The sequence below is a fragment of the Semicossyphus pulcher genome, unplaced genomic scaffold (genome assembly GCF_022749685.1).
Source record: "Semicossyphus pulcher isolate SPU_LCO1_2020_fin unplaced genomic scaffold, fSemPul1.0.p SCAF_21, whole genome shotgun sequence".
NCBI classification, from domain to species: Eukaryota; Metazoa; Chordata; class Actinopteri; order Labriformes; family Labridae; genus Semicossyphus; species Semicossyphus pulcher.
This window is the reverse complement of record NW_027211695.1, coordinates 9,481,771-9,509,165: the sequence shown is the minus strand read 5'-3', so window position 1 is coordinate 9,509,165 and position 27,395 is coordinate 9,481,771. Positions and strand designations below refer to the sequence as shown.

Genomic DNA, 27,395 nt, shown 5'->3' with positions numbered 1-27,395 from the left:
ATGCGCTCGAGTCCAGTAAGAGCGCGCGCACGCAGCTCTCGTGGCGACAGAGGAAAGGAGAGAGAGAGAGAGAGAGAGAGAGAGAGAGAGAGAGAGAGAGAGAGAGAGAGAGAGAGAGAGAGAGAGAGAGAGAGACGTGTGATTTCTCTTTGTACTGAATGAAGAGTTGAGGCCGGCACTGCTACTGCTGCCCTCTCTTTTGTATAGGCAGAGTTTGCATGCTGTAAATAGCCCAATAAGCCGGTTACACTTAACGTTTCATCGTACCGACGGTCCCGTTTGTTTTGCGGAAGCGGCTATCTACTGCCAATGTCCTTTTGAGCGAATTTGGACAACAAAAGCATCAGGTCCAACGTTGTTTCTTCTTCGGGGGCTTTCAAGTCACACATTTATCAGTCGGGATTTTTCAGTGCGGAAAAGCGAACAGCCGCACTTCAACAGACCGCTTCGCCTTCTTTGTGTCGCCCCTTTCACACTTCCACACCTCCAGGGGCGAAAATTATTTCCCGTACCGAGCGACCATGGCTGCTGTAACAAGCCCGGAGACGAGCCCTCAACCCCGGGTATATTTTCAGACGCCGGCCGGCACCACGGAGGAACCGGAGACACCCGTTCGGAAGCAAGGACGAGTAACCGTCAAATACGATCGTAAGGAACTGAGGAAGAGACTGAACCTGGAGGAGTGGATTATCGACCAGCTAACGGACCTCTACGACTGTGAGGTAAAGACCCTAACAATAACCGGCCATGAAACCGATCGAACATATTGATTAGGTGGCTCTTTTAAGTAATTGGGCTCCATGGTACAGAACCATAAGTCAGTTTATCAGGTCTGGAGCTTGTCTGTCTGTCTCATCCCAAAGCAAACTGTTGATAAAGAAACATTAAAAGGCCTTTTGTCGCTGCTTTTGGCCTAGCCTCGTTGGTTCTATAGCATATAGTATGTGGGCCACATGCAAGTAGATGAGGTAATGAGGAGGGGAAACTAGCAAAGAGTGTGGACGTTGCATAAAACAAAGACCTCATGCCAGGCATTTTAGATAGACAGGGCAGGGTGTTGTGGTTAAACTTATGCCTCACACTCACAGGTTGCTAAATGTAGCTGAAGAAGCTTTATAGCCTCATCATGAAACAGACAGCATGTGCTCTCTGCTCTGATTGGCTGACGCTGTTTTAAAGCACACCTGTGAATCAATTTAATTCAATATCATTGGCTGACTGGACTGTACCACTTATGCCATACTTTTGGGGTTGAATAAATTGTGTGGCTGCAGTTGGAGACCTGCTAAGGAGGTTTAAAATAGTTAATTAGCATCAGTATTTAAAAGAATGAATTCAATACAGATATTAAGTGAAAAACAGAGTTTTCTCTGGTTGCGTTTGGTTTATTTTGGCTGGGATCCTTGTTGGATGTCCCCTCTTTTCTTATCTCTTCTAATTGCAAACTTTTAAGTAGAGCCAAATGTTTGTGAGGGAGAAACTTTCATCAGGCAGGCGTGATGTGGGCAACCAAGAGACAAATGAGGTGTTACTGATGTGTTTGGCTGGGGGGTCCAGACACAAATCTTGTCAGGGGGCCCCTCATAAAGAACCCCCCAGCTGTAGTAACGCTTGTGCATAATTATCAGTTGTAGCTAGCTAACTTAACAGTCCCTCTGCACTATCACACATCAAACCCTCGGTCATGGTGACACATGGAGAGCCATGCAGTCAGTCACAATGTTTCCTGGCGGCAGCTGTGGTGTAGCTGCTGGCGTCAGTAGTTGGTAAGCTCATGTCGACTCTACTGAGCTGGCATTGACCCACATTCTATTCCTAGCGTGAGGAATACAACGACTTAGCAGGTTCGGAGAATTCCTGGTAGGCTAACTGACAGAAGAGTCAGAAGTGCAAGAGCCTGGAGGCAAAATCACACATACTCACACAAGGTTAGGCTGCTCTATAGAGGATAAAAAGTTTGACTTTTTTTTGTTGCTGCAGAGTAGAAGAGAAAGAGGGGGGGTTGGCTTCTTGCGCTGATTTCCCAAGACATGCTCTGCAACATCACAATCCCCTTTCTCAGAAGTTTGTGCTCATCTTCAGCCTCAAAGGATGCACACAGACATGCATAAGGATGGCCTAACTATTGCTGCAATTATGGAATTGTTTGTCTTGTTGCTGATAGGTTGGCCATTAGCAACAGAAGCTCTTCAGGAGGCCTGGCTGTCCTCGCATCTAAAGTGTCCAAAATCCAATCTAACTGTAAAAAACCACCTATAATTGCAGACAGAAGTTAAACATGAGTGTAACTGATGCCTCTCATACTATCTGGCGTTTGTGCTGCATTCTAATTTCATTGAGATTTTAATGGCAAGAGATGTGGATGATAATAAAGTAGCAGGGATACTACAGGGACTCACATGGCCAGCAGAGGTGATTAAATGGCCTAGAGAGGATTTTGAAATCAATGTGTTTTGATTGTCTGCCAATAATTGATTAAAATGCAATGCAAGCCCCGCAGAGTAAATCAGTTCAGTAGAAAACATTTTCAGTGCTGTTTCCTAGTTGAACTTTAATATATTACTGGAAGGCGATCAGTGTTTTTGTGAGTGTAAATCATTCTCTGGGATGCGAATTATCTTATTGCGCAGGACGGCCGTGATTGATAGCAGGCACTGCACGTTTTCAAGGATTAATATCTCCCAGTGTAGATTCAGTCATTCATTCACCCATCCATCTTTCATTCACTAATCCACTCAGTTTTTCAGCCACGCATGCTTTAATGCACTGATGCTTTATTGTCTGTTTTCTAACTGAGCAAACAGGGCAGAGTCCAAAAAGCTGCACATATAGGTGTCACAGTGGAAATACGACTTTTATGATGTATCGTTGTCAGAAAGCAGGTTTCTACTCAATTTAAATGGCAGATTTATTATTCATGCCACATTTTTTGGGCATTCCCATCAACTCCACTGACGGTGATGCCTGTTTTCTGCTTTTATCTGCAGTGGTTTCCCCATTTTCATTGTCCCGATCCCGTCTCGGCCTACGCTGTTAGACAACAAAGAGATTAATTTACAGTCGTTCACTGATGGAGACACATTGGGCTCATTTAGACGGGGAAATGTGGAGCACGTGCTGCTAAACAGTGTAACTGGAGAGGCAGCTTGAGCCGGTCAGGGAGCAGAGAGGATATTGGGAGAGCCCTGTTCACTGACAAAAGACAGGGAGCATGTGGCCTTGGATTTTCTACCTTTTTTTCTATTCCTCTTGTTGTCTTGTGACTCATTTCTTAATCTGTATTTTCTCATCATTATTTGCTATCTTTATTTCTCTTCTTACTTGGATGCATTTTTCGACTATTAATAAAACCACATGCAGTTTGTTCAACAGGGAATTCATAATGAGCTACTTCCCCATTCACATAATCCCTTTAAACATGCTACAAGCAGTCAGCCAGTCATTTTTGCCAGCCAGCTTGTCAGATACTCATCCAGCCACTTAGTCAGCCTACCAGTCAGAGTTGCTATAGTGAGGAGCAGAGCCTTCGTATGATTCCATGGCAACAAGGATTGTTAAATGTTTATGTTGGTTAACCATGCAGTGGAAAAAAACAGATTGTGTCCATTTAGTAAAAGAAAGCTTCTTCAAATTCCATCATTCCCAGAAGCCCCTGTTTCATTGTCTTTCAATGCAAAAGTTATAATTAGACCAATTCAGTTATTATAATAGCAGGGTTCAGTGAATACCTGCAGTTGATGGTAATGTGACATTTTGTTTGAAGAAACAATCCGTGGTTTTGTTCGGGTGCCCGAAATGGGGATACATCTGCAGTTGTCGGGGGGGTGAGGTAAATGAGGAGTATAGTATGTGGAGTGTATAAGAAGATGATGGTTTGATTGAATACATCACTTGACATGTGTTGTGATTGAGAGTGCGGTAAAACTAGTTCGCATTTCACGTTTGATTTTTGAGTCGCATATCGGATCTTTTTTTTTTTTTTTAAAGGATATTTATAATAACTTTCCCACTCCTCTGCTAGCCATGACTGACACTCTGTATCTTAATTGATTAACGTTTCTGGATGCATCATAGTTTAAAAAAAACAGACTAACAGTCTTTATTTTTATATATATCTATAACACCAGAAGATATGTCAGAGAGGAGTTAGCTAATGTTATTAGCGGCTGTTTCATTAGAATATAATTACATAACATTAATTAAAGAAGACTTAACATAATGTGAATACAACTTTAACGCAGCATCCTGTATGTGAAAACATTTTCTGCCTGGGTAAAGGGGCATTGATTGTTTTGTTTTTTTCAACAAAAAGACCACAACTCCCATGATCCCATGCTACTTCACAAGGTCATCCAACAAAGTCTTTTGCCATTGTTTTGATTGAGATCCCCCTAGCAACAGAAATTACATACTGTGCCTTTAAGAATTGTTGAGCACGGAATGTAAAGGGCACAGGAAATTGGTTTCTCAGAGTTGCATATAAAGGCTTAAAGTCTAGATGAAACGGCATTTCGAGAGTATCTAGCTTCCGTATCATGACGTATTTCCGAGTGAAACAGGACGTGCAGGCGGGACATATCATTAGAGGGATTGGATTTGATCGTTGAGAAGTGGGCGTAGACAGACGTTCTCCACAGCGCAGTAGCTAGCTAACTGGTCGAGCGTTCTTGGTACTCTGCGGGTAAATGTTGCAGATTGATTGACAGGTGGATGTCATGATATTATTGGTTGAAATCGGTCGGTACAAGCTTACGTAACCACACGTGATATTTTGACTTTGACTTTATTCTTTATTTCAGACCCTGGGGGATCCATATCACAAAATACAAAAAACAAACACACACACAAAAGAAAAAAAAATAAAATACAGGAAGTTGTTTTACAATGTTTTACAGGAAGAAAAAATGATGATTTTCTGTATTTTTTTGGCCTATATTTTCAAATAGATGCACAATATTACCGGGGATGTGATCTAAAAGGATTAAAATGACATTTTTCATTTCACCTCTACTTTAAGATAGCTAAATGTGAAGGAATTGTTCTATGATTTAAATCAATAGCTATTGGATAAATGGTAAAATAAGTCAAAGTAGGCCTTATATACGTGTAATTGTTAGAAAGAAATACAAGGTGTAATACTCAGATTCTGCCATTCGTAAAGCGAAAACAAAGTTGACCTGACAAATCTAAAGTAACAGTTAAAATGTATTAAAAACCTTTAAGTTTTTGTAATGTTTAACTGTGTTAAAAACCGTCCAGTTAAAAATCAATTCATTAGAACTAATTTGGAGCATGACGGATGGCGTCAGCGAAGGTTACTCGAGTTACTTGAGTTCATCAGATGTCTCTGTGCATTTGAAAAACTACTGTTACTGAGTGACTGCAGGAGAGCCTCAAATTCCATTTTTCCCACCGTTACCACAGTTTATATTTCGAACCAAACTGTAAACTGTGTCTGTTTACAAACATAAACACACAACTGGCAGTTGATTAAGTGTTTGATTTCAGCCGGGTTATTGGGGACATAACAAAATTATTGACTGTTTTTTTAATTGTTTCATTGCGCACACTTTCTTTGTTGTCATTGTGCCTCGATTTCTGGCTTTATATATAAAGTAAGTTAGTTTGAAAATGGAATAGTAAAGAGTCGGTTACGCTCATCAAGTCCACACCTCCACTTCTAGTACAAAAAGATCTAATTTCACTCCAGCCTTGAAGTTACTATTTCCATGGTAACTAGCTGTTAAAATGTAATTTGTCAGACAGTATTTTCTCTCAGTATGCTGTGTTTTCTCCGTATGGTGCTCTGGCTCACCAGTAGCTACAGAGTTAACAGTGGAGCGAGTGGGCGGAACAATCCCCAAACTCCAGGGTCCTACGTGGCCACACACACACACACACACACGCACACACTCACACACACATAAACACAGATGGTGATACGAGTAGAACAGAGGCAGGATTGGTGAGCAAGAATGTAATAAACGGGGGAAGAGAAAGAAAAAAGCTAGCGGGGATGGCAGGAGGAGACGGAAAAAGTAGTAGGAGTAGGCAGGGATGTCAGAGTGGGAGAAAGTGTTTTTGTAACATGTGTCCTCTGCTATTACTTGTTATACACACTTAAGGGTAGATAGGGAGTTATATAATGGTAGTGACTAAAGTCCTCTTTTAAACTGCAGTAGCACTCAGAGGTACAGGAAACACTCCAGTGACTTCTGACGGCACATTTAAAGAACAAAATGACTTTTTTTCACAATAACACATGTCTCTAAATGGATTTTTTTCTTACTTATGCTGTCTCATGTTTCACTCAGTCTGTTGTGGTCTCAAACAACAAACAATTACAGAAGTGATGTTTACAGGCAGGTCACTAACAACTCATTCATCCCGGTGTTGTATGTCTGTGTATGGAGGTTATTTAAACAGAAGTGGCAGGGGAAGCCTTGTCGTTGGAACAGCTGTAATTTCATAGCTTTGCAGGTCATGGATTTAGTTGGCCTCCTTTACTGGCTGCACAATGTAAAAGGACACACACACACACACACACACACATGCATGTTAACATACATAGGCTGGGCAACTTTTGCTTTAACCTTCGACTTAAAAGGTCTGAATACCAATCAGCATTACCCTGTTTCACTCCGTGTGCGTAAGAGGGTGACTACAAAGAGTGGTTGTTACACAGCGGGAGTGAAAGACTCCAGTGTGTCTCAGTAAACCCCCCCCCCATACCAACACACACACACACCATCCGCAGACAGACATGGACCGAAACCATCGTGTTAATAGGTTGCATGTGGTTCTACATGTTGAACACACAGTGTATGTGTGTGTTTGGGGTTGAGTCAGTGTACTGTAGTCTGACCTACTGACTGACCATGTGAGGTTTATAATCGTGAATAAATCAACCAAGTTAGAGATAAGAGCCAAGAATCATTTGAGTGAGGGAAACTGAGCATGTGCTTTGGTTAGTGTGTGAGTAAGAGCGGAAGGAAGTAAAGAAGGCCGCATGGATGAAGAAAGCTAGGGATGAGAGAGAGAATGAGGGATGTGAGTCATTCAGGGGAATGTTTATGCATGTTGTTTCAGGAAGTGTATAAAAAACCTAAACAGTAGATGGAAAATGGACAATATTTAAACACCACTTTCCCCCAAAACAACTTACATCAATGCACTGCCTGTTGATTTACACAAAGAAAAAGCACATGCAAGTCTTGGTTTCACCACCTATATAAAGCCTACATGCCTGGAAACAGTTACATAACAGCCAGATGCACACTTGGAACATTTTGGTATAAACAGTTTATTACTTAAAGGCACCCTGAAGACCTCTTTTTGACCACCAGTAGTGCTATAGAGCAATGTTTTGGAGAGGGGGTCCCTGTTTTGTTGAGCAACCAAAAACAAACAATCAAACAAATAGTTTATTACTTACAGGCTCCTTGCAGAGTTTTTAGCCACTAATAGTGCTAGGGGTGTCCCGATCCCGATCTCGGCTATTGATCGGAGCCGATCTGTGCATTTTTTTAACTGATCTGAGATTGGCAATTTCAGCCGATCATCTCACCCCGATCATTTACGTCAGCTGCCGTAAACTGAGCACAATTTGCGGCAGAACGCAAACACGCGAGTAACTTAGCATTTGCAACCCCGTGGCTAAAATGTCAGCAGTGAGGAAATATTTTAAACTAGTAGAGCTGCGTTCAATACTAGCACTTTGGTACGACATCTAAAAACTAAACATGCAACAGAATATGGCGCATTCACTAAAGCAACAAACTCTGGACTTTAAAAGGAAGGATAAAAATCCCAGAGAGAGCGAAAAGGCAACCAGCCCATCTCCATGGTAGAGGCAGGGTTTTTTTTTTTTTGTACGACAATGCTAGCTGAACTAAATTAAATGGAATAAACTGAAGATATCTTTTAGTTAATTTGTTTACTTTAGGTTTCTTTTGTAAACAAAAAAACGGTGCAGCTCTATTATCTAGGCAAATACAAGTATCGTATTGGGACTCGGTATCGCCAGATACTTGGTATAAAAAAAAATCGGATCGGGATCGAGGGCCAAAAAAGCTCATTGGGACATCCCTAAATACCGCGGTAGAGCAATGTTTTGTAGATGGGGTCCCCTTTTCCCGTTTGTTTGAGCAACCAAAAATGACAAACAAAAAAAGATTTGAATCTCAATGGTCTACTTGGTAAAACAAAGGTTGAATAAGTAAACAAATCCTCTTCTCCATAAAAATAGCAACAGGCTAGCAAAAGACATGAAACATGAGGATTGCTAGCTATCAAACTTGCATGTAAACATCAAAACAATTTACCCATTTTAAATGTTTCCAGTGTTTTATTAGGGTCAATATGCACCCTGATTTTGTTAAATAATAGTCAGTATGAACATAACTTTGTTCACAGGAAAACTCCACATGGTACCTTTAGTTAATTTTGCTCTGTGTTAGCTAACGTGCTCTGTTATGTGTCAGACAGTGTGGCCGCTACCTGCTGATTGCCTAACACCTTTCCTACCTGTCAAACCCTTCAGTATTATGTTTCAGCACTAGCTAAGCCAGATGAGCTTGTCATTCCATCCTCTGATTGTCACACACAGTCAGGCTGTCAGCCAGGTTTAAGAGGTTTAAAGAAAACCATTTCAGCTCAGTGATCACAAGTCGAGCAATTCTGAGAAGCAAATCTAATTGGTGAAACAAAGTTTAAAGCTATCCAATCCTATCTTCCTGATAAACAGTTGTGTATATTCTGTTAATAGACATCCAGAAAATACTAAAGCTCTTAATATTTCATGCTTCCATAAACATAATGTCCATGATGTATTCAAGTACCCCTTTGCTCCGTTGATTGTAATGTTTTATACAGTTAGTTTCAGCTAAGCGCTCTTCTTGGTCATAACATATTTACGGTTATTGTTTAATAATTAGATTTTAAAACTGCACATATGCTTTTAATAGCTGTTTTGCAGAAGCTCCAGCACCCCTAAGGGGCCTTTTTAAAGTAAGCATAACAATGATGCAGTTTGATACTCAGGCCTGTGTTATTACCATCTGTGACTCCGGGGTGTTTTAAATGAGGGATGAATATGAGGTCTTGCTGATTATTTTTATTGGCCTTTATGTTGCAACCATATTTAAACAATCAAACTGACATAACCACTGTCCGAAAGTTTGCTACTAGCGTTGGCAGCAGCTCGCATGCATCATTTGTAAGGAGTCATTATCATCATGAAGTCTCTTTGCAACGAACGCCAACCGCCTGCAGGTTGAGTGAGGTAACACATATCCACTCAGGAGGGTATTTTTGTCCCAGGAGATGCATTAGAGCAGACAGTTCAGCTGATGGTTAACTGCAGGGAAGCATATGCCAGTGTGGCTTTATTTACTGTGTCTGGTTGTTCGTGTGTAATGTGTTTTTTGTACTTTTTGTTGGCTGACTGTGCAGGAGGTAGGCACAATGTAGTCCCTATAATGCAGTATATTTAAAGTTGTTGATGGATGATGTTGAAGTTGTGATTTTTAATATGAAATAGTCGTCGCTTTCAGCAGGAAGTAATAAATGAGCGGCTGGATATTTTTGCAGGAACAGACTGTTCAGAGCTGTGGCGCTGTGTGAGCACTGACAGTGACCAGCCTGACCTGACGTCAGTCTCAAGCAGACAGACAGACAACGTTAAAGAGGTTAGACTACAAGTGCCATGTTGGCTTCATGTATCCTCCATGATGTCATCACTGTGACACCTAATTTTAGCTTTCATGGTATCACAGTGTAGAAGAAGTCTTGTGCCAAGATTCTTGTGCTGTCGAGGGCAAGAGGAGGAAATGGACGGACGGAATGTGGACAGATGGGCAGACAATCAATCACTTCTGTCATATATTGAAATATATCAAAGTCTAGTTATATTCCTATATATATTCCTATATATGCATATACTCTAGACAGATGTGCGCCTTATGATTTTTTTTGTAAACGTAAATTGTATGGTTTTCACTTTAAAACCAAGTTTACTTCTGCAATTTGCATTTTATCGCAGAGCTGGAAGGAACAACCGACCATATTTGGGCAAAGAGTCTGAGTGACAGGAATTAAAAAGTTACTGATTCATCAGGGAGTCAGGCTCTCTCTACACTCACAGTCCCTCTCACAATATTGGAATTCGTTAGTAATTGTTTCAGTGTTGTATAACCAAAAAACACAAGTTTTCAGACTTTATTATGGAACAGAAACAAGGTGACTGACTGATCAGTGTTACAGGCACAGAAAAAGTGACCAAAATATCCAGAGAAACTTCCTTGGCAGCCACTGTTCAACCCACAGAGGATTTTATTTCATGTGGATTATCACTTTGATCTACTTAGAGTTGCTACAAAACCCTTCAGGACTGTTTTATCCTGCGCTACTGAACAAACCTCAGAGGAGAATCAATGAATTGCCTGGCAGCTGAATAAATGAATGTGTGATCATGTCAGGACGAACATAACCAACTTCTGACAACCATTGTCATGTATTTTGAACATGAATTTAACTTTAAGTGTAAAACATTAATGCTGACAAGCAGAATGTTAAAACACCATCCTTCTAGCTGAATAAAGATTAAAGACAAACTAGTAAAGAATGAGTCATTGGTTGGTTAAAGTGAAGGCTACAGCTTTAATAGAGATTCATATTTAAACTTTAACATGCTAATGATATATATAGTAACTAAGGGTAGAGGCACACTGACACTCGCATGAAAAAGTAGAGCAAGTTGAGGTGAAACATCACGTTCCTTATAAAAATAAACACAAACAAACTTGTGGGTTGCAGTTGCTCAATGTGTCATCTTTCATTTTCTAAAAATGTGCAAATGTACGTGTAATTAGCGTGATGAGCTCACCGTCTCCTACTTCCTGTCGACACACACAAGCTCACGCTGTGTGTGCTCTGCAGGTGAAGCTGCTAAAAGAAAACACGTCTGCTCTGTGAACTGTCAAGTTTATGAAGCCACACAGCGTTAATGGGCACCGGGACGAGGTGCCGCTGATCACGGAAACACTCACACTGAATAGCCGCCATGCATAACTAAAGCCTGCCTTGATCATCCCATCGACATGACCGTTACAACCAGAGCCAACCGTAGATGTCTGGATGTGTAAGAAGTGTACTCACGCAATTAATGTTTATTGCCAGAAGGAGCCGCCAAAGTGAACCAAACTGAGATCTTCGAGATTATGTCTTTAAGGATCAAATGGCAAGTAGTCCTTTTGCACTGAGCAATAATAAAGTAGCAGCTTGACGTGTTGCAGGTTGCCTCACAATCGCACATCCTGTGATGTCACTGTTGCACATGCGCACATTGCAATTGCGATGGTGAAACGATTTATTGAGCAGCCCTACTACATGCATTTTTATGTTTCCATCAGAATTTTATTTTCTAAGTAAAGGATACCTTAAAGCACTATTATTATTCAGCAATTGTTTGATAGATTACCCAATATCTTGCCTGTGTTAGAGAAGTCAGAGGTTGTGTTAATGGTCTGTGTGCATAAAAGATTTATAATCCACTCTAATCCCTTTTGAAATCCACACTAATTACATCTCAATGCCAGCAGAATGAGTTACAATGGCTCCACAAACACGCTGAAAGTCTCTGTGGCAGAGTGGGTAAAAATGAATGGAAAATGTTTTGAGTTGGAATCTTATTGACCTTGAGGGATCGCCAAACTCCACTCCTGCTGAAACTTCCAGGAAAATTAATAAGCATTTCTGTGAAAGGGATGGCAACTGAGCAATGAATGGTTAGTAGTACTTGCCAAGAATGACATAATGCTAATCTGCTATAATCCTTGTTTGTATGCATTCTTACTTTAATCTGCACGTAATCTCGTCTCTCAGTCCAATTGTAGTGGAAATGACTCTTCTGGTTTGTAGTACCGATGCGCGTGTGTTTGTGTGTGTCGTCTTCTTGCTCTCTTTTCTGTAAGCATTTCTTTTTACTTTTGAGCGTTAGCTCTCATGCTAATTAGCGATTGATGGAATAGAGGGAAAAATCAATGTGTTAGAACACCTCAGGCTACTTTTCCCAGTGTTTGCAAGGTGCACACACACATGGGCAAACATCGATATCAGCCTGTGTGTATGAGTTTGATCTTCTCCTGTCAATCCTCTGCTCTGGCTGCAGAAACGACAGAGTCATGAAGAAGAGCTGGAGAGTGGAGGTGGAGAGAGAAGGCACTCGTGATGCTGTCTGGTTCATATATTTCAGATGGATGCACGGAGGATTTTGTAATTAGAGTGGGCTGACGAGAGAGATGGATATTCATCGTGTGTGTGTGTGTGTGTGTGTGAGAGAGAGAGGGCGACAGATAGAAGCAGGGTAACGTAGTTCTATGCAAATCATTAAAGCTGCATGAAAATTGAAAGCAAAGGTTAAAGCTGCCAGCAGTCAAATGTTGTTTGTACATCTTCTGTGACTCAACAAATGCCAGTTTTGATTTTCTGACCTAGCTAGCTAACCTAGTTTTATTTTTATAACTGTACAAGACTTTGATGAAATGTTTCTTACAGTTTCATCCCATCTTTGGTGCTAAACTCTTGTTCCTCTGCTGCAACTGCACAGCATTTCCTTGGATCACCTGTCGATTAAGCTAGTAGTAGTTTCAGTCACATGTTGAAGTGTCCTTGGGCAAGACACTGAAACCCATTGCTCCTGGCGGCATAGCCATTCGGTATGAATGCCTAGATTGGAAATTGGCACTTAGGTCATTGCCATCAGTGTATGCATGAGCAAATGTGACATGTAGTGTAAAAGCAGCTTTGAGTGGTCAGAGGACTAGAAAAGCGCCATATAAGTACAGTCCATTTACCATTTTACCATTTAGAAGTGACCATATGTGAACGACAGCATGGATACCCATTGCTACGTCTCTACTTAATTTTACAGGTTGGCGTGGTAGAGATGTCCATCACAGGTAGCCACGCACTAAAGCATACCCATCTTTATAGTCTATTTTGATCCAAATGGGGTGACAATTTACAGACCATCATCCTTTATTGAAGAACACTTGAAACTAAGTTCAAAAACTCTTCTGGTTCCATACAATCCAACTTCTATTTGCAACAATTAAATAGCTGGCCAATCAGAAGAAAGTGGACTTGTAGGGGCAGAGTTTTTTAAAGGGACAGAGCCGACTGAGTCGTTTCAGGCAGAGGCTGTATGAGGGCCTGCACAGAACACCAGTGTGAGAAAAATGATGAGTTTTTTTAACTGCAAATTATGCTAAGCTACTCCACAGGTATCACAGAGTGAAATATGACGCTTGAAATTAGCGTAATACCCCCCCTTTAAAGTCATCCCCTTTTGGCCATTTGAAAAAATGCATGCTTAAGACACTTCTGCACTTGGCCCACATCTGATATACAGTCTCTAGTTAAATGTTAGCAAATGGGCAATGATTAAATTAAAAAAACAATAGCAGATTTTTTCTTTAGTATTAGATCTCAGTTAGATGAAAAATGCTCCTGAAACCAGGGTGACACTGGGCAGCAGCTGTGTCGTACTGTTGCCCCCATGTATCAGTTAGTCAGCGGCATCCAGCAGCAGAGCTCCAGCCCCGGCAGCACGAGGCGTTTGCCAGTACAAGTCTTCCCGAGGCTAGTTGTGACTCTGAGGGACCAGCAGAGTGTTTTCCCCCGGGAGAGGCTGCAGCACAGACATGTCCACTCAACACCAGAAACCACTGAACCGTTGATTCAGACCAAACAAGCCGATGTGTGAATCGTTCAACCGTAGTGAGGGCTGCTATGACTATGGGCAGCTTTTTTGGAGGGGTCAAGGTTGGGTGACATTCATTTTAACTTTCCAAATAGATTTTTTGAACAATGTGTGTATGTTTTATGTGTGTGTGCAACCTGACCAATCCGTATCAGTTACTGTAGCTTCTGGAAGTCGTTCCCAGATATCATTTTTTAAACTGTCTTTCAACGCTACTACTGCTATATTTGTTATTGTCCCATAATTACAGTGTAACAACCACCAAAACTGCTCTGCTAGCGTCCTAATTACAGTGCTAAATGTTTCCTGGCATCATAAGAAGATATGTTCTCTGCACTCGGAGCCTGTTTGCATTGGCTTTCTCCTGCAATAACTCTGACACAACCCACACAGCACTGGGACACAATAGCATGCCCACATCACAAGCTGCGCACTCTGGAGGCTCTGTTTCCTTTTACTTTACATGACAGGGCCGTTTGCGTTTTATCTGCAGCGAGATAGCAGGAAGGCTGACAGGGCTGGAGAGGCGAAACATATGGAGGCTGTGGTAGGAAGTGCTGAAGGAGGGGTATATGTTGTTTTAGGACGTTATTTTAAAGGAGAAGTTTGGTATTTTTAAACATGGGCCCTATGTTTTTTTTTTTTTTACAAATTTGGTTGTTGAAATGACTCATAGGAATAAAAACTTTTGGAATCGGTCCAGTAGATGTCCCACGGGTGCTGAGATGTTACCTGAACAGGATGGTGGAAGCGTGAGTTAAAGTTGGAGAGAGGATTCGTTTACTGCCAGCAAGAATATATTTCAAAAGCCATGGCTGAATATTTACCTGATCGACGATGAAGATGAGGCATTTGAACCACCGTCCAGTTCCGGTAACACCTCACCAGCTGTGAGATTTCACAGCGAGTCTCCTTGAGTGAGACTTCTGTTTTGGCTACACAAAAAGAATCTTACTCTTTAAAAATACGACGATCTTTGTAGGGATATTTGGAGGGACACCTTGAGTAACAATCTGAGCATGTCAGTGGCAAAAACAAGCACTTTTAGTGGACGTACTTTGATCAGGCGCAGTTGCCTCAGGGGATTTTGTTGCGACCCAGGTTTAAAAATACCAAACTTCTCCTTTAATAGAACAGAAACATAAAGGAGCCACGTGTGGCGCTACTTCCACAGAGATGTAGAAATATATGTTGTTTTTTTGGAAAGAATTAAGTACATTTTCCTTCATGAGTGGGAAGAAAGAACACGGTTAATCTTTGCTGTTTAAATCCTTAATACAAAGTGTAAGAGAAAAACAAATATGGCTGATAAAACAGTAAATTAAATGCTGTATTCTGGCTGTACATGGGTTATAAAGAGGAGTTCACGGCAGCTGTTTTGCCTGCGGCTCTTTCGTTCTGTTTTCCTATCATCCAAAACAGGACATCATTTTCTTCCTGGGAGGAAGTTCATCCAACTGATTAGATAAGCAGTAGAGACGAAGATCAACCACACACACACACACACAGGCACTCACACACACTAGTAATACTAATTTCCATCAGTCAAATCTGCATTCTTAAAGTGTTTCTGTTCACTCACACACATTCTCTCTCACACACTCAGCCATCTACTTCCCACAGATATCATTCCACCTCCCCTCCCCCACGATCTCCCAAGGTCACGTGCCCAGACAGGAAGTAGCTGGACGCTCTGATGTTTTTAACCCTTTCAGAGCATATTACAAACTTTTTAAAAAGCCTACTTCCTGGGGTCACACTTTTTCCTGTGATTGTGGGGGGGGGGGGGAAGAAAAAAAGGTGTTGGAGAGCAGAGTCCTGATAAGCCACCATGTGAGACAGCAGGGGACATAGAGAAGATTGAAAGCAGCAAGCGATGAGTGACACAATGCATCCCTAATCCCTGCACCCACGTTGACCCCTCTGTGACTCCCCATCCCTCATATTCTCTCATAAGTGGTATCATGCCCCCAGCAAGGTGGCCCTATCACTATAAAGTGCCCTATTACAGACACACTGAGGGTGACATATATGAGGCGGTCACGCCAACCAGAGAGGAAGGGCATCAAAGATTAAGAGACACAGGGGGAGCATGACAGGAAGGAGGTTCAAGCCTGGTGTTTTTCCACTGCTCACACTCTTTGTGTATGTGTTCATCAAATGAGCAGATCAGTCACAAGACCTTTTACAATCATTTTTTTGGTGTTATTTTAAACGTGTAGGTCTGGTAACTGTATGTTTGAATGTTGAAAGTGAATGTCTCACTCCCACATTTGGTGTTGGCTCCAGTTTTTTCTGGCTCAGTCAATCTGTTTATTAATAAACAGGCCTGTACATGCAAACGGAGAGTGTTTTTGAATTCCAATGTGAGCTTATCTGCTCATCTGTGAGACGTTGGGAGTTGCACTGACTAGTAAAAACGCTTCTCTGCATCGAATATGATAAGGATCTCTGCAGAAACTGTTTCATCCTTAAGCCACCTCCTTTCTGAACTTGAGCAATGTATTTTTCTCAGTTACACAAGACCACACTTTTTATATTAGCTTATAAGTAAGCATCACAAGACGAATTGTCTGCTGGTTTACAGCTTCTTCTCCTTTCTGTTTTTAGATGTTATCAGACCCGGGCAACTTCCAAATATTTCATCACAATGTTCTTTTCTCTCAACCGACGTCGACCCTTTACCCACACTTGTTTATCTCACTCTGTCCTTCAGCAAACCTCAATGGATGAGTCAGTGTTCTGTCTGTCTGTGATGCACCAATAATCCCATTACACAATTAATTACAAGCGCTGAGCTTTAAGTGTTTGCATGTCTCAGGCCTTTTGATTTGTAACACTGGGCGAGGATGATTAAAGCACGATCCTTGTTCTCGATTCAATTTATTCATCCTCTTTCTTGATTAAAGTCATACTCCTCTTATATTAGCTGTTGACCAACTATCCAACCAACTTAAAGCTCCTGTGAGGAGTTTTTCATTGGTTATGAAACAGACTGAAATTAATTCTGATGACTCTATTAGACCTACAAGACCTACCTACCTTTTAAAGCCAGATGGCTGGTTTTACGTAGTCTGGCGGAGGTTTTCCAGGGCCCATTGGAAAAGCTGATAGCATCCTCCAAAGACTCAATTTTTTTTCCTACCATAATTGCATTAGCTCCCCATGATGGCATGATAGGACTGAGGTTGAAAATTGGCAAACATGCCTATTTAAAGATAAAATCTTGAAATCTTGACCGCCACCCACTGGCGATAATTGGTAATTATGGGAGCACACTTTCCAATTTAACCAAATTGTATGTTCCTGCAATACCGGAGGCTGCAGTTTTTAGGACCACATTTCTCGGACCCTAGTTTTTTCGCGACAGCGCCACCTGCCGAATTGGATGACGCAGACCTGGGGCCGCATTTCTAAGACCCAGGAGCGCCACCTACGGAATCGGATGTCCACAAAAGGTTTATTCCACCAAAAACTGACTTCTTTCTGTGAAAGTACTTACAGTAACAAAGGTTTATTCTTCCCAAATTCTTTATGTCAGAGTATTTATGGTTTTAAAGGGTTATTCCAGCAAAATACTACACTGTGTACGAGTACTTGTACTCATTTTAAAGGGTTATTTCACCAAAATACCACGTCGTCATCGATTTTTTTTCTTTGTTTGTTCAGCCATTGTAGATCACCGTTTACTCACAATGCTTCCAGAAACCAGAAGTGCAGACACTTAGCTCTGCCTACCCTCTCTGACAGACCAACCACTGCTGGGTGATGGAAAATGCGTCACTAACTGTGCGCCACTTGTGATTTGGATTGGACACCCAGTCCATGAAAAATACTATTTACTGCAAATGCAAAGGCTTTCATCAGTGGGCCATAGGCTCAATCACGGGGTTAACTCATTCAGGGATAGATAGTGACTTAAAAGACATTTATTTAAATGATAAAGTTTGAGATTATACCTTTAAGCTTGTATAGGACAAAATCAGCAGAGATAGGCGGTACGACTTTGTCCACAGAGGTCAACAAAAACGTCAAAAACCGAAAGTTCGTCACAGGAGCTTTAACACTGAGCAGTAAAATAGCAGCATGGATGCTATGTTCAGCTCAGCTGGGAAAAACAGAACACACACTAACAGTAAGACCATCTTACCTATGCCTGTGCAGAGTGGATGTGCGAGTCTGTAACTTGTCATAGTTAGCATACACACATACTTTGTACCTGTGTCATAGTGCTAAGTCAACCAGCCGAGGGTAATAGTTTTAATGGTACCCACACATAAACACTCACCCACTCTGTAAAGCAAACACACATATAAAAACACTTCCCTGCTGGGACTGACCTCAATAGAGACAGAAGTGAAAAGGAAAGGCAGTGAGGCAGTGTGAAATGTGTTCCACGTAACATGCAGATCACATGTCTCTCCACAACTATTCAGAGAAAAGATGTAACATAAAAGAGGAACAAATGACGTATGAAGGAGTGGAGTTTATTCAGTCAAAACAAGTGCACGAACAGGGAAATTGGAGTGAATGGCGGCATTGTCGCGGCCACGCGGCCTACTTTTCCTACTTCTTCCTCCATCCTGCTTCTCCAGCCATCACTTCCCTCAGTCTCCAACTTCCTCCTTCCTGACTTCCCCCCTTGCAACCAGCCAAAACATTGTCTTTGTAGCAAAAAAAAATGGCGGTCGGCCATCCTGAAGTCTGACTATTTTTATCCTGCCTTGTATCTGAGGCGGCTAAAAAGCAAAAGTGGCTATTTATCACTCATTATCCATATTCTACATTAGCTCTCTTACTCACACACACCTACACTTCACATCGATCATATCACAGGAGTCACTTCTGTAGTGTGTTATCAACAGAAGACATGCTGTGTAATCCATGTAGGTGGCCTCTGTGACCTACTTACACATGCTGCATCCCACAGCGATAAGGCTTTGGCTCATATCCACCATATTACATTTAACATGGGCCTATGTTTCAATTTCATTAGGACTGTGTCTATGTATATATATTTAATATCATAATTTGTCATTTGGTGGCTGTTGGGGATTTCTCAGATTTTAAACTCGCACCACTTTTTTTCTTTTTATATCTGCATAGTGAAATCAAGTTAGACTAAAATTAGAAAAAAAAAAAAAAAAAGGTTGAAAGAGTTTAACTCGTTCCCTGGTGTAACCCTGACTGCATCACTTCCCTTTCCAGGCGTTTTTACAGTAGCCATGTTAGCCTTTTTGTTGTACTATGAGGACACTGACCTACTTGTGTGTGTAGCTTATGTTATTCCAGTGAGGGAGATGTATCTGGCATTTGATCTGTCCAAGCCTGCATTTGCTAAAGAGCCCGCTGTGAGAGTAACAGTACTACGACCTACCGACGTATGAGCACGAATTCGCTCTCATACTGTCACATCTCATTCTGCTCTGTTCTGCAGGCAGCCTCCAGACAGACAGAGACAGTCTCCCCGTCCCTCATTGTGGTGGCGTGTTAATCATATTTAGAAGCTTGTCAGGAAGAGAGTAATTAAATTTAAAGACTAGTCAGAGTAAAATGGGTTTTGTATGCTAGTTAACAGTATCTGTTTGATTTTCAGATGAGCTGGTGGCTCAGATTGAGTCAAGCTAGCATTGAAACCCACACAAAGGTGACCAACTAAGAGGCAATAAAATAGACTTTATGCAGGTAATATGCAGCTATATTTACACTTCCTCAGCTTGTCATTACAATTAAAAGTGCTGATTTAAAAACAGTGCAGAGTTCACACATGGTTTTGAAAAATGCTTTTTGTAACTATTGTAACCTTCCAGATACAAATTCTGATACCTAGACTTAAGTATTTGCCGATACCCAGTACCAAAAAAGAACTGAAGAAGAGCATGAAACTGCTTTATTTTTGTTTTCTGTTTAAATTTTATTTGCTTTAAAGAGGGGGTATTATGCTGTGTCACTTTTTAAGACATATACACAATGTTGGATGCCCATACTTAACGTGCGTGAAGTTTCAAATCTGTAGGTAAAAGTATGTTGGCGCAATCCCCTGCTAAAAAAGTCTGCAGGCTGCTGTGAACGCTTACTTTCAAACAGACTTCTCCGGACGCTTCACTTTGTGATGTCACAAAGTGGAGGAATTCTAATTTGGGCATCTGCCCGAGACACAGCAGAACTTCCTGCCCCTGGCGCAGTTTAAGGACACATCCACCCAGCAGCTCAGTCTGCCTTGGAAATGTTTTTCACTTGGTTAAGAATGTCTTGTGCTTGTAGGGGCGGGGTTTCTTAAAGGGACAGAGCTGATGACAGAGTCATTTCAGGCATTTTTTTTAACTGTAAATTATGCTAAACTACTCTACAGGTATCACATAGTGAAATATTAAGCTTGAAATGAGCATAATACCCCCCTTTAACTTATGGGAAAATGGGAAAAATCTTATAGCTGATATTTTGCTAGCTGTTTTGCGTTACAGTCTTTGCTAGCATCGTAATGTTTGCTTTCGTCCATTGATATTCGCAGTCAGTCAATGTAGTGATCTGTGATGGTTAAATGAATGCCATTTGTCCCATACACTTCCTGGAGTTGTACTGATCTATGACTTCTACATGTTTCATGATAATTTCCTCTTTGACTTGTTCATTGAATCAAACCCAAAACTGCAGATTTAATTCTGAAGAACTGAAATAATTCCTGATCCAGGATAAAGCAGATTTACCGTCCTTTACCTGCACACCCCTTTCAATTGTTCCACAGTGCTCTGCTTTGTTTAGAATCCTGCTGTGTGTGCCAATATCTTGTATCCACCTTTCAGTCAAGAGCACATCTGCAGCCAACAGTAAAAACCCCTGCAGACATCAGACTGGTTCAGTAAGTCAGTCTGCTGGATTGTTTTGGAAATCCTCCCTCGTGATTCCCTGCTTTCTTTGTGTCTCTTCTCTGAAGCCTGTCTTCCGGCCTTTTCTCAACATCGCTCCCTCGCTCCTCTCGTCTCCCCCTCTCGGTTCGCTCCCTCTTTTCGATATGCTCCTTAACCTTTTACCTTCCTTCCTCTGGGCGTTCCCCTCCCCCCACGCAGGTTTGAACAGTTTGCCAGATTGTTTTTAAGTGAGCTGTATTAACGGAAGTCAATGTTTATCCACTATTCTTTCAGGTTATATTACAGAGGTACAAAGAAGAAATCAGATGCTGTATAATTAGAATTTGATTAGTGATTTTTGGCTTTTAATTACAAAATGCTGCCTTAAAAAAGCGTTTCCTTTGTCCTCTAGTCTTTTCACACTTCTCTTTTTACTGCATGTTGCTGCACATGGAGCCCACATGTTGTGCAGATCAGTCTTTGTGTCGGACTTCACTGCCTGTGTGTGTGTTTACGAATGTGTGTGAGTCTATACAGTATGTCTGAATATGTCTGCGGTTGTAGCATGTGTGTGTTTGAGTGTACGCTCATCTTTATATCTGTCTTTCAGAGCTTTTATTTTGAAATTCAGTAAGAATATCAGCTTATGTGTGTCTCTGTGTGTGTCAGACTTTTTTGCACACTTTTGTCTGCTTTCCTGCTTACAGCATGTCTGTATATCGACTGTTATGTGTGTCCGTGTGTGTGTGCTCACATTTTTTTTTTTACTCTGCTGACAGTAAGTCTGTCTGTCACCTCCAGTCTCTATCTCACACACACAGGCTGTCCTGCCAAGAATTAAATCCTTACACACACACCAGCAGACACACACATACGCACACTCCCTTCATCCAGCTCAGACTTATTAATGCCCGTTTTTTAATTCTTTAATCCATGTGTTTGTGAGGTGTGTGTTACAGAGAGGAAGTGTGTGATGTTGAGCACTTTTTACATGAAACGACCATTTAATGTGACATATGAACGTGCACACAGAGCATGCTGGGCCTGTCTGTCTGTGCGTGTGCGTGTGCGTGTGTGTGAGAGAGAGAGAGAGAGAGTTGGGTTAGGGGGCAGTTGGGCAGGTGCAGAGACAGCTGGTGTGGGCAACTCTAACCGAGGGGGAGGACGAGAGTGAGGGAGAGATTCCTAGAGAATGACATGAATATAGGGTAGCAATTGAGCGGCAAAAGAGGGGAAACGAGTGTTTGTACGAGTGTGTGTGTGTGTGATGTTGCCAGTGGTGAACCGCTTTGATAAAACACACTGAGCTAGTGTGCTTGAGTGAGACAGATGGAGAAACAGAGAAAGGCAAAGAGACTATTAAACCACTTTTTATGCAGGGACAGATTAATCAGAGAGAAAAGGAGTGATTTAGGGAGAAGGTGTGGTGGAAAAGGGGAAGAAAGAACTCCGTTTTTTACTTTGATTTATTTAATAAGCTGTATATCTCTTAGCTGGAGGCAAGTGTGCTCTTAAACTCCATATTAGAGGCCATCTTATCAGTATCAGGCTATAATTGCTTCGCTGAAATGAAAAGTGCATGCACACATTTTCATTAATTGATGCTATTTTTGCACTTTTTTGCAACGGTGTGTTTGCACTGCACATATAACCTATTGTTTAAGCAGACCTAGTTAGATGAGAAGATTTCTACCACTCTCATGTCTGTATGCTAAGTACAAAGCCTCATCTAGCATCCTGTTAGCTTAAGACTGGAAACAGCTAGCCTTGCTCTGTCCCAAACAAAAAATCCCACGTACAATCACCTCTAAAGCCGCTTTCCCACTGGTCAAAAAACCTGTTAAAACCTGCTTACACTCGGCTTTTTTGCTTAGTAGGAAAGGTTACAATCGGCATTCAGACTCAGGTCAAATGACTCTGCAGTAGACCCGGGTAATTATCGCCTCGGCTCCAATCGGCATTGATAGGAACTCAAAACCTGTGTCGACACGCTAATCTCCGCCCCCTTTCCGGCGTGATGCTATCCTCCATCGGTAACTTCTGTGACTTCTTGTCATCTCAGCTACAAATTCCGACCGTCTCCATCCAAACAGTGCTCGAATATCATTCCAAATTTGTCGGCGCCGAGTTTGATACACAGACTGAATGAAAAATAAAGACCTAACCGCCGTAACATCTTCACTGTTTACTAACCCCGTTTCAGGCATGTGGAGTGACATGTGCCGTATTGGGTTGATTGAAGACCAGTCGTGCTGCTGTGTTCTGGATCATCTGCAGAGGTTTGAATGTGCATGCAGGAAGCCCATTTATAACATTAATAGACAAAAGAAATACTTCCAAACAGAGACTTGGGAATGCCAATCTTACCAATTCTTCCCCTTAAATAGGTTAGCAGAGACAGACTGCGTCGGGTGGAAAAATAGCACTGTGCGCCACAAAGGTCTGCCACTCGGCTACATCATGAGTGCGCTACACTTTTTATGTAGTGAGGTTCACCAGATATCCGCTTTTTTTTTCATTAAATATTAGAATATTGATATGCCTTCAAATGCCTATCCCTAGTATCATTATATGATTGTCTTGCAATATATCGATTATCGCTGTATCGTGATATTATCATTATTGTGAGTCAAGCATCATATCGCATTGTATCGTATCGTGAGTTACGTGTGATTCCTACCCCTAATACATACCCGAACAAAAGGAACATAACGACACGACACATCTAGCCTACACATAACCGCACTTTCCCTCCCTTCAGTTATCAGGTGGTGTTGTTTAATGATGCTGTGACAGAGGGAACAAAACTGCTGCCATAGCGGGCCCTTTTACAGGCCAGAGCCCTGTATCTGCGACCTGATGGAAGCAGTGTGAAGGATGAATTGAGGGGTCATGTGCCATGATGCACTGTGTGTGATGACTTTGCTGTTGAGGCCTGAGAGCAAGCATTTACATATATAACAAATATTTTACATGTAAATTTACATTTTTATTGTTCTGCATTAAACCAGTAAAAATATCTTATAAAACATCCTCCTACTTTCCTGTTTCTTTGTCTCTCCTCTTTTTCCCACACCACATGTGATGCGATGGAAAGACACTGCCCTCTAGTGTTCAGACGGGGCTGATCATTGTGCTGCACCACGTTGTGCAGAGAGACAGAAGTGTCTCTGCTGATCTATTTTCAGACAACTACATAACATCAACACAGTCATGGAAATAAACGCTCATCACCCCTCTATTCTTAGTCCCTATGTCGATGAAAAGAGATTCAGAAATGTGTGTGTTAACCAAACCCTCTTGTCTCCTCTTGTTATGTGCTTTCATAGGAGGAGGCCATCCCAGAGCTGGAGATAGATGTGGATGAGCTACTGGATATGCCCAGTGACGTTGAGCGGGCAGCCAGGGTCAAGGTAGGATACAAAAATAGACTTGAGTCAAAGCATGAAAGGACACAGATGCTAAAGACAAAACATTTATTCACTCTGTTTTTAATTGTTTTATAGGACCTGCTGGTTGACTGTTTTAAACCTACTGAGGTAAGAGTTTGCTGCTCCGACCCATATCTATGCTCTGTGGATGTTTTGGTTTCTGAGTCCCCTCATGTGTTTTGTCCCTCCTGTCTCCCCGTAGGACTTCATCTCAGAGTTGCTCGACAAGATCCGAGGGATGCAGAAGCTCTCCACGCCTCAGAAGAAATGATGGCGCCCCTCCTCTTCCTCCTCCTCCTCCTGCTCCCCTACATCCTCCCTTTCCACCTTAGCCCTCACCTCTCGTCTTCCTTCTGCACTTTTCATGCTTTTATTTTGAAGTCAGATTTCCTCCAGTGGAGATCTTCTTGAAAAACTTCTTCTTCTTACACCCTCTCTCCTAAACCCCTTTCTGTTTTGTTTCCTGGATTCAGCCCCATAAAATGCTTTTATTTTGTAGTTTTAGTGAACTTCCTTGTTGCTTGTCAGACTTCCTACTTAAAAAGCATCAGCAAAGAAGAAAAGTAGAGTTTAGGATTACAACAAGCATTTTATCGGTCTAAATCCAGGCACTCTTTCCTTCTTCTTTTTCGCTCCTGCTCCTCCTTCTCCCTTTGTTTGGTTTTACTCCTCTTCATCAAGCTCTTTCTTCCTCACACCCTCTCTCATTCCAGCCTCCATCTGTCTGAGGAGGAAGAGAAGAGAAGAGGAGATGAGATGAGCCCCATAATTACTGAGAGTGGAGCGGTTGAGTGTGGAAAGAGGAACAAGAGAGTCTGCAAGGAGGAAGCAGCCAATCAGATCGAAGCAGGGCCTAATCATCGCTAATGTCTCAACCAATGAGGCTCCTTATTTTGTTATTTTTAGGGGGTTTAAACTTGTATATGATCCAGTTACCAACCAGGATTCTTTTGATGTTTTCTAATGAGTTTGCGGGCGCAGGGACATTTACTTGACTCTAGTTTTTTTTATTTTAAACTTGTGTGGGGGTCCATGCAGTCTTTTGAGATCTCCCCCCCCACCCCACCCCGTAATCAGAGGCATTTGCTACAGTGGTGCATTTAAAGACTGTCTTTTCTTGTGTGTGTATCTGTTGAAAAATCTGCACTATGTCATTTCGGGAAGGAAATCTGGACCTCTGACCACAAACAATAATGTATGGTATATCTTTAGTCCAACAAGGGGAAAATGTGATCCCTTGAAATAGCGGTGAAACCCTTAAAAAGTCACTGGTTGGCTGTGGTGGTCATACGGTCCAGCTAATTATAGAAAAAAAACCTTCTTTTGAGGCTAGAGTAGAAGTAGGTTCTCTTAGGTCGGGTGTGCTGGAATAGAATTTGAATTCTTGTGGAGAAAAAATAAGTTTTTTACCCCTTAAATGCGTGGTGCAGTCATAAGAGAGGCTCTTAAGAAGCCACTGCTGTCCAGCCTGCACATACATATGTACGTCTGTGTGTTGCTAAAAGCTACGTGTGTATGTTGCTACATAATGTACAGCAACATCCATAATAGGAGTGTTTTTTCTGGCCTGTATATTCTGCTGTTCTGTACGAAGAATTAGATTTTAAGTATAGGACTGGTTCCTGTTTTGTTTTCTTGTTTTTCTTTTGTCACAAACACACTGACAGTCCGACAGGGGGACCCTAACAAAGCTGCCTTGTTTTTTTCTTTGTATCATCCCCCCTCTCTCTGTCTCTTTCTCACTATCTCTCCTTAAACCTTTGCAATTACTTCATCCACCATGCCAGTTCAGAGAGGTCGCACGTACATGGAAACTCTGAAAATGTCTCTGTTGGTGTGGAGACTGTGTGCTGTCCTCTGCCTGTCAGCAGACCCACCAATGAGACGTCTGAATGGGAGCGATGGAGGGAGGGAGGGAGGCCACTGTTTTACATTGAAGCTGTCTAGATGCATTCACCCTTTTTTCTTTCTCTCTCACTCACACATACACACAGGCCACCCTTGGGGTGGATGAAACGGAAACACATTAGCAAATACAGCTGCCTCTCACACAGATGTGCACGCACACACACATACACTGAGAGAGAGAGCGAGAGACAGGTCCATAGCTGTCACAACGTTTGTGTGTTTCCCCGCTGCAGCTGCCAATCATCACCAAGAATAAGCCATCTGTTTCTGATCCTGAGCCAATCAGATCGGAGACGGAAGCCCCTCAGCCAATCAGGGAAGCGGTAACATTTGCTGTGATTCCTGTGGCCAAGCGCTAACACCTGCGGTGACAGCAGACCTTCACCGTCCGTCTCTTTCACTCTCAAAGCCAACACACACACACTGGCCCATTTCATCTTGCTGCTCTGTCATTTCTCCCTGGCATCCTCCTCTCTCCTCCTCCCCCTCCCGCCCCCTTTTCATCCTTATGTCAACCTCCCTCTATCCTTTCTCCAGTTTCCTTTCCTTTTTTTTTAAAAAAAAAACAGATGTTGCCTTAGGTATTATTTATGTTACACAAACCAAATAAACGTGAGACATTCATTTTTAAAGCGGTAACACAGACTGCTAAAACGTGTGTTACTGAGCAGAACTGCGGCACATGGAGAGTCTTGGATCTCCTGTCGTTCCTTTTCTTTTCTTTTTTCTTTTTGAAAAACAAAATGAGATTCTCTTTGTTTTTTGTTTTTTAGAAGTGAGTGTTTAATACGTAGGCCTTGATACAGTGATTTTGTTTAGATAAAACAATGTTCTTTACATTTACCATTTGAATACTGGTCTGTTTTTATTGTGATCATGACACTTCTCGATGCCAGGCCTTGGATTCATATGTTGATGAACTAAAATCCATTCAGATACATTTTGGTGCGATTGCTTTTGCCTTCCTTGTGCAGTTTCCAAACCAAGCACTGTCTGCATTTTTTGGAGACATTCGGATCAGTGGGGTTGTTGGCAGGCTCAATCAGTAGCTGCATTTGAGTGGATTTTCATTTCTAAATCCAAGTTTGGATTATACCTTCTTAGACTGTTATTGAGAAGTCTGTTTTTTTACTGTTGGGGAAAATTGCAAAAAATATATATACCGATTATTATCATTGAGGCTAAATACAAGAGCTAAACTGTACGGATTAGAGGAATGTAGGTGTTTTTTGGACAAGGATCAGATCAAACCAACAAACAAATGTAGCAATATCAACAACAGGTCTTGTTTTTGCCCAATTTTGTTACACTTTTATGCAACTTTAATAAAAACATGTAAAATGGACGTACTGTCTTTGTTTTCGGGTTTGTCAGTTCTTTGCTTCAGAGAGCCTTTTATATGATTACACAATACTTTATAAGCTTGAGTGTAATATGACAAAGCAT

At 41.7% G+C, this 27,395-nt stretch overlaps 1 protein-coding gene across 1 annotated transcript; it reads left to right on the top strand.

The window, feature by feature from the left end:
• Nucleotides 1-55: 55 nt before the first annotated feature.
• On the top strand, nt 56-27,294 carry ppp1r14bb (protein phosphatase 1, regulatory (inhibitor) subunit 14Bb). The gene is made up of 4 exons (XM_069672621.1): nt 56-722; nt 23,940-24,023; nt 24,117-24,149; nt 24,244-27,294. The coding sequence occupies exons 1-4, from the start codon at nt 522-524 to the stop codon at nt 24,310-24,312; spliced, it is 387 nt and encodes a 128-aa protein (XP_069528722.1). The 5' UTR covers nt 56-521; the 3' UTR covers nt 24,313-27,294.
• The last annotated feature ends 101 nt before the right edge of the window (nt 27,295-27,395 follow it).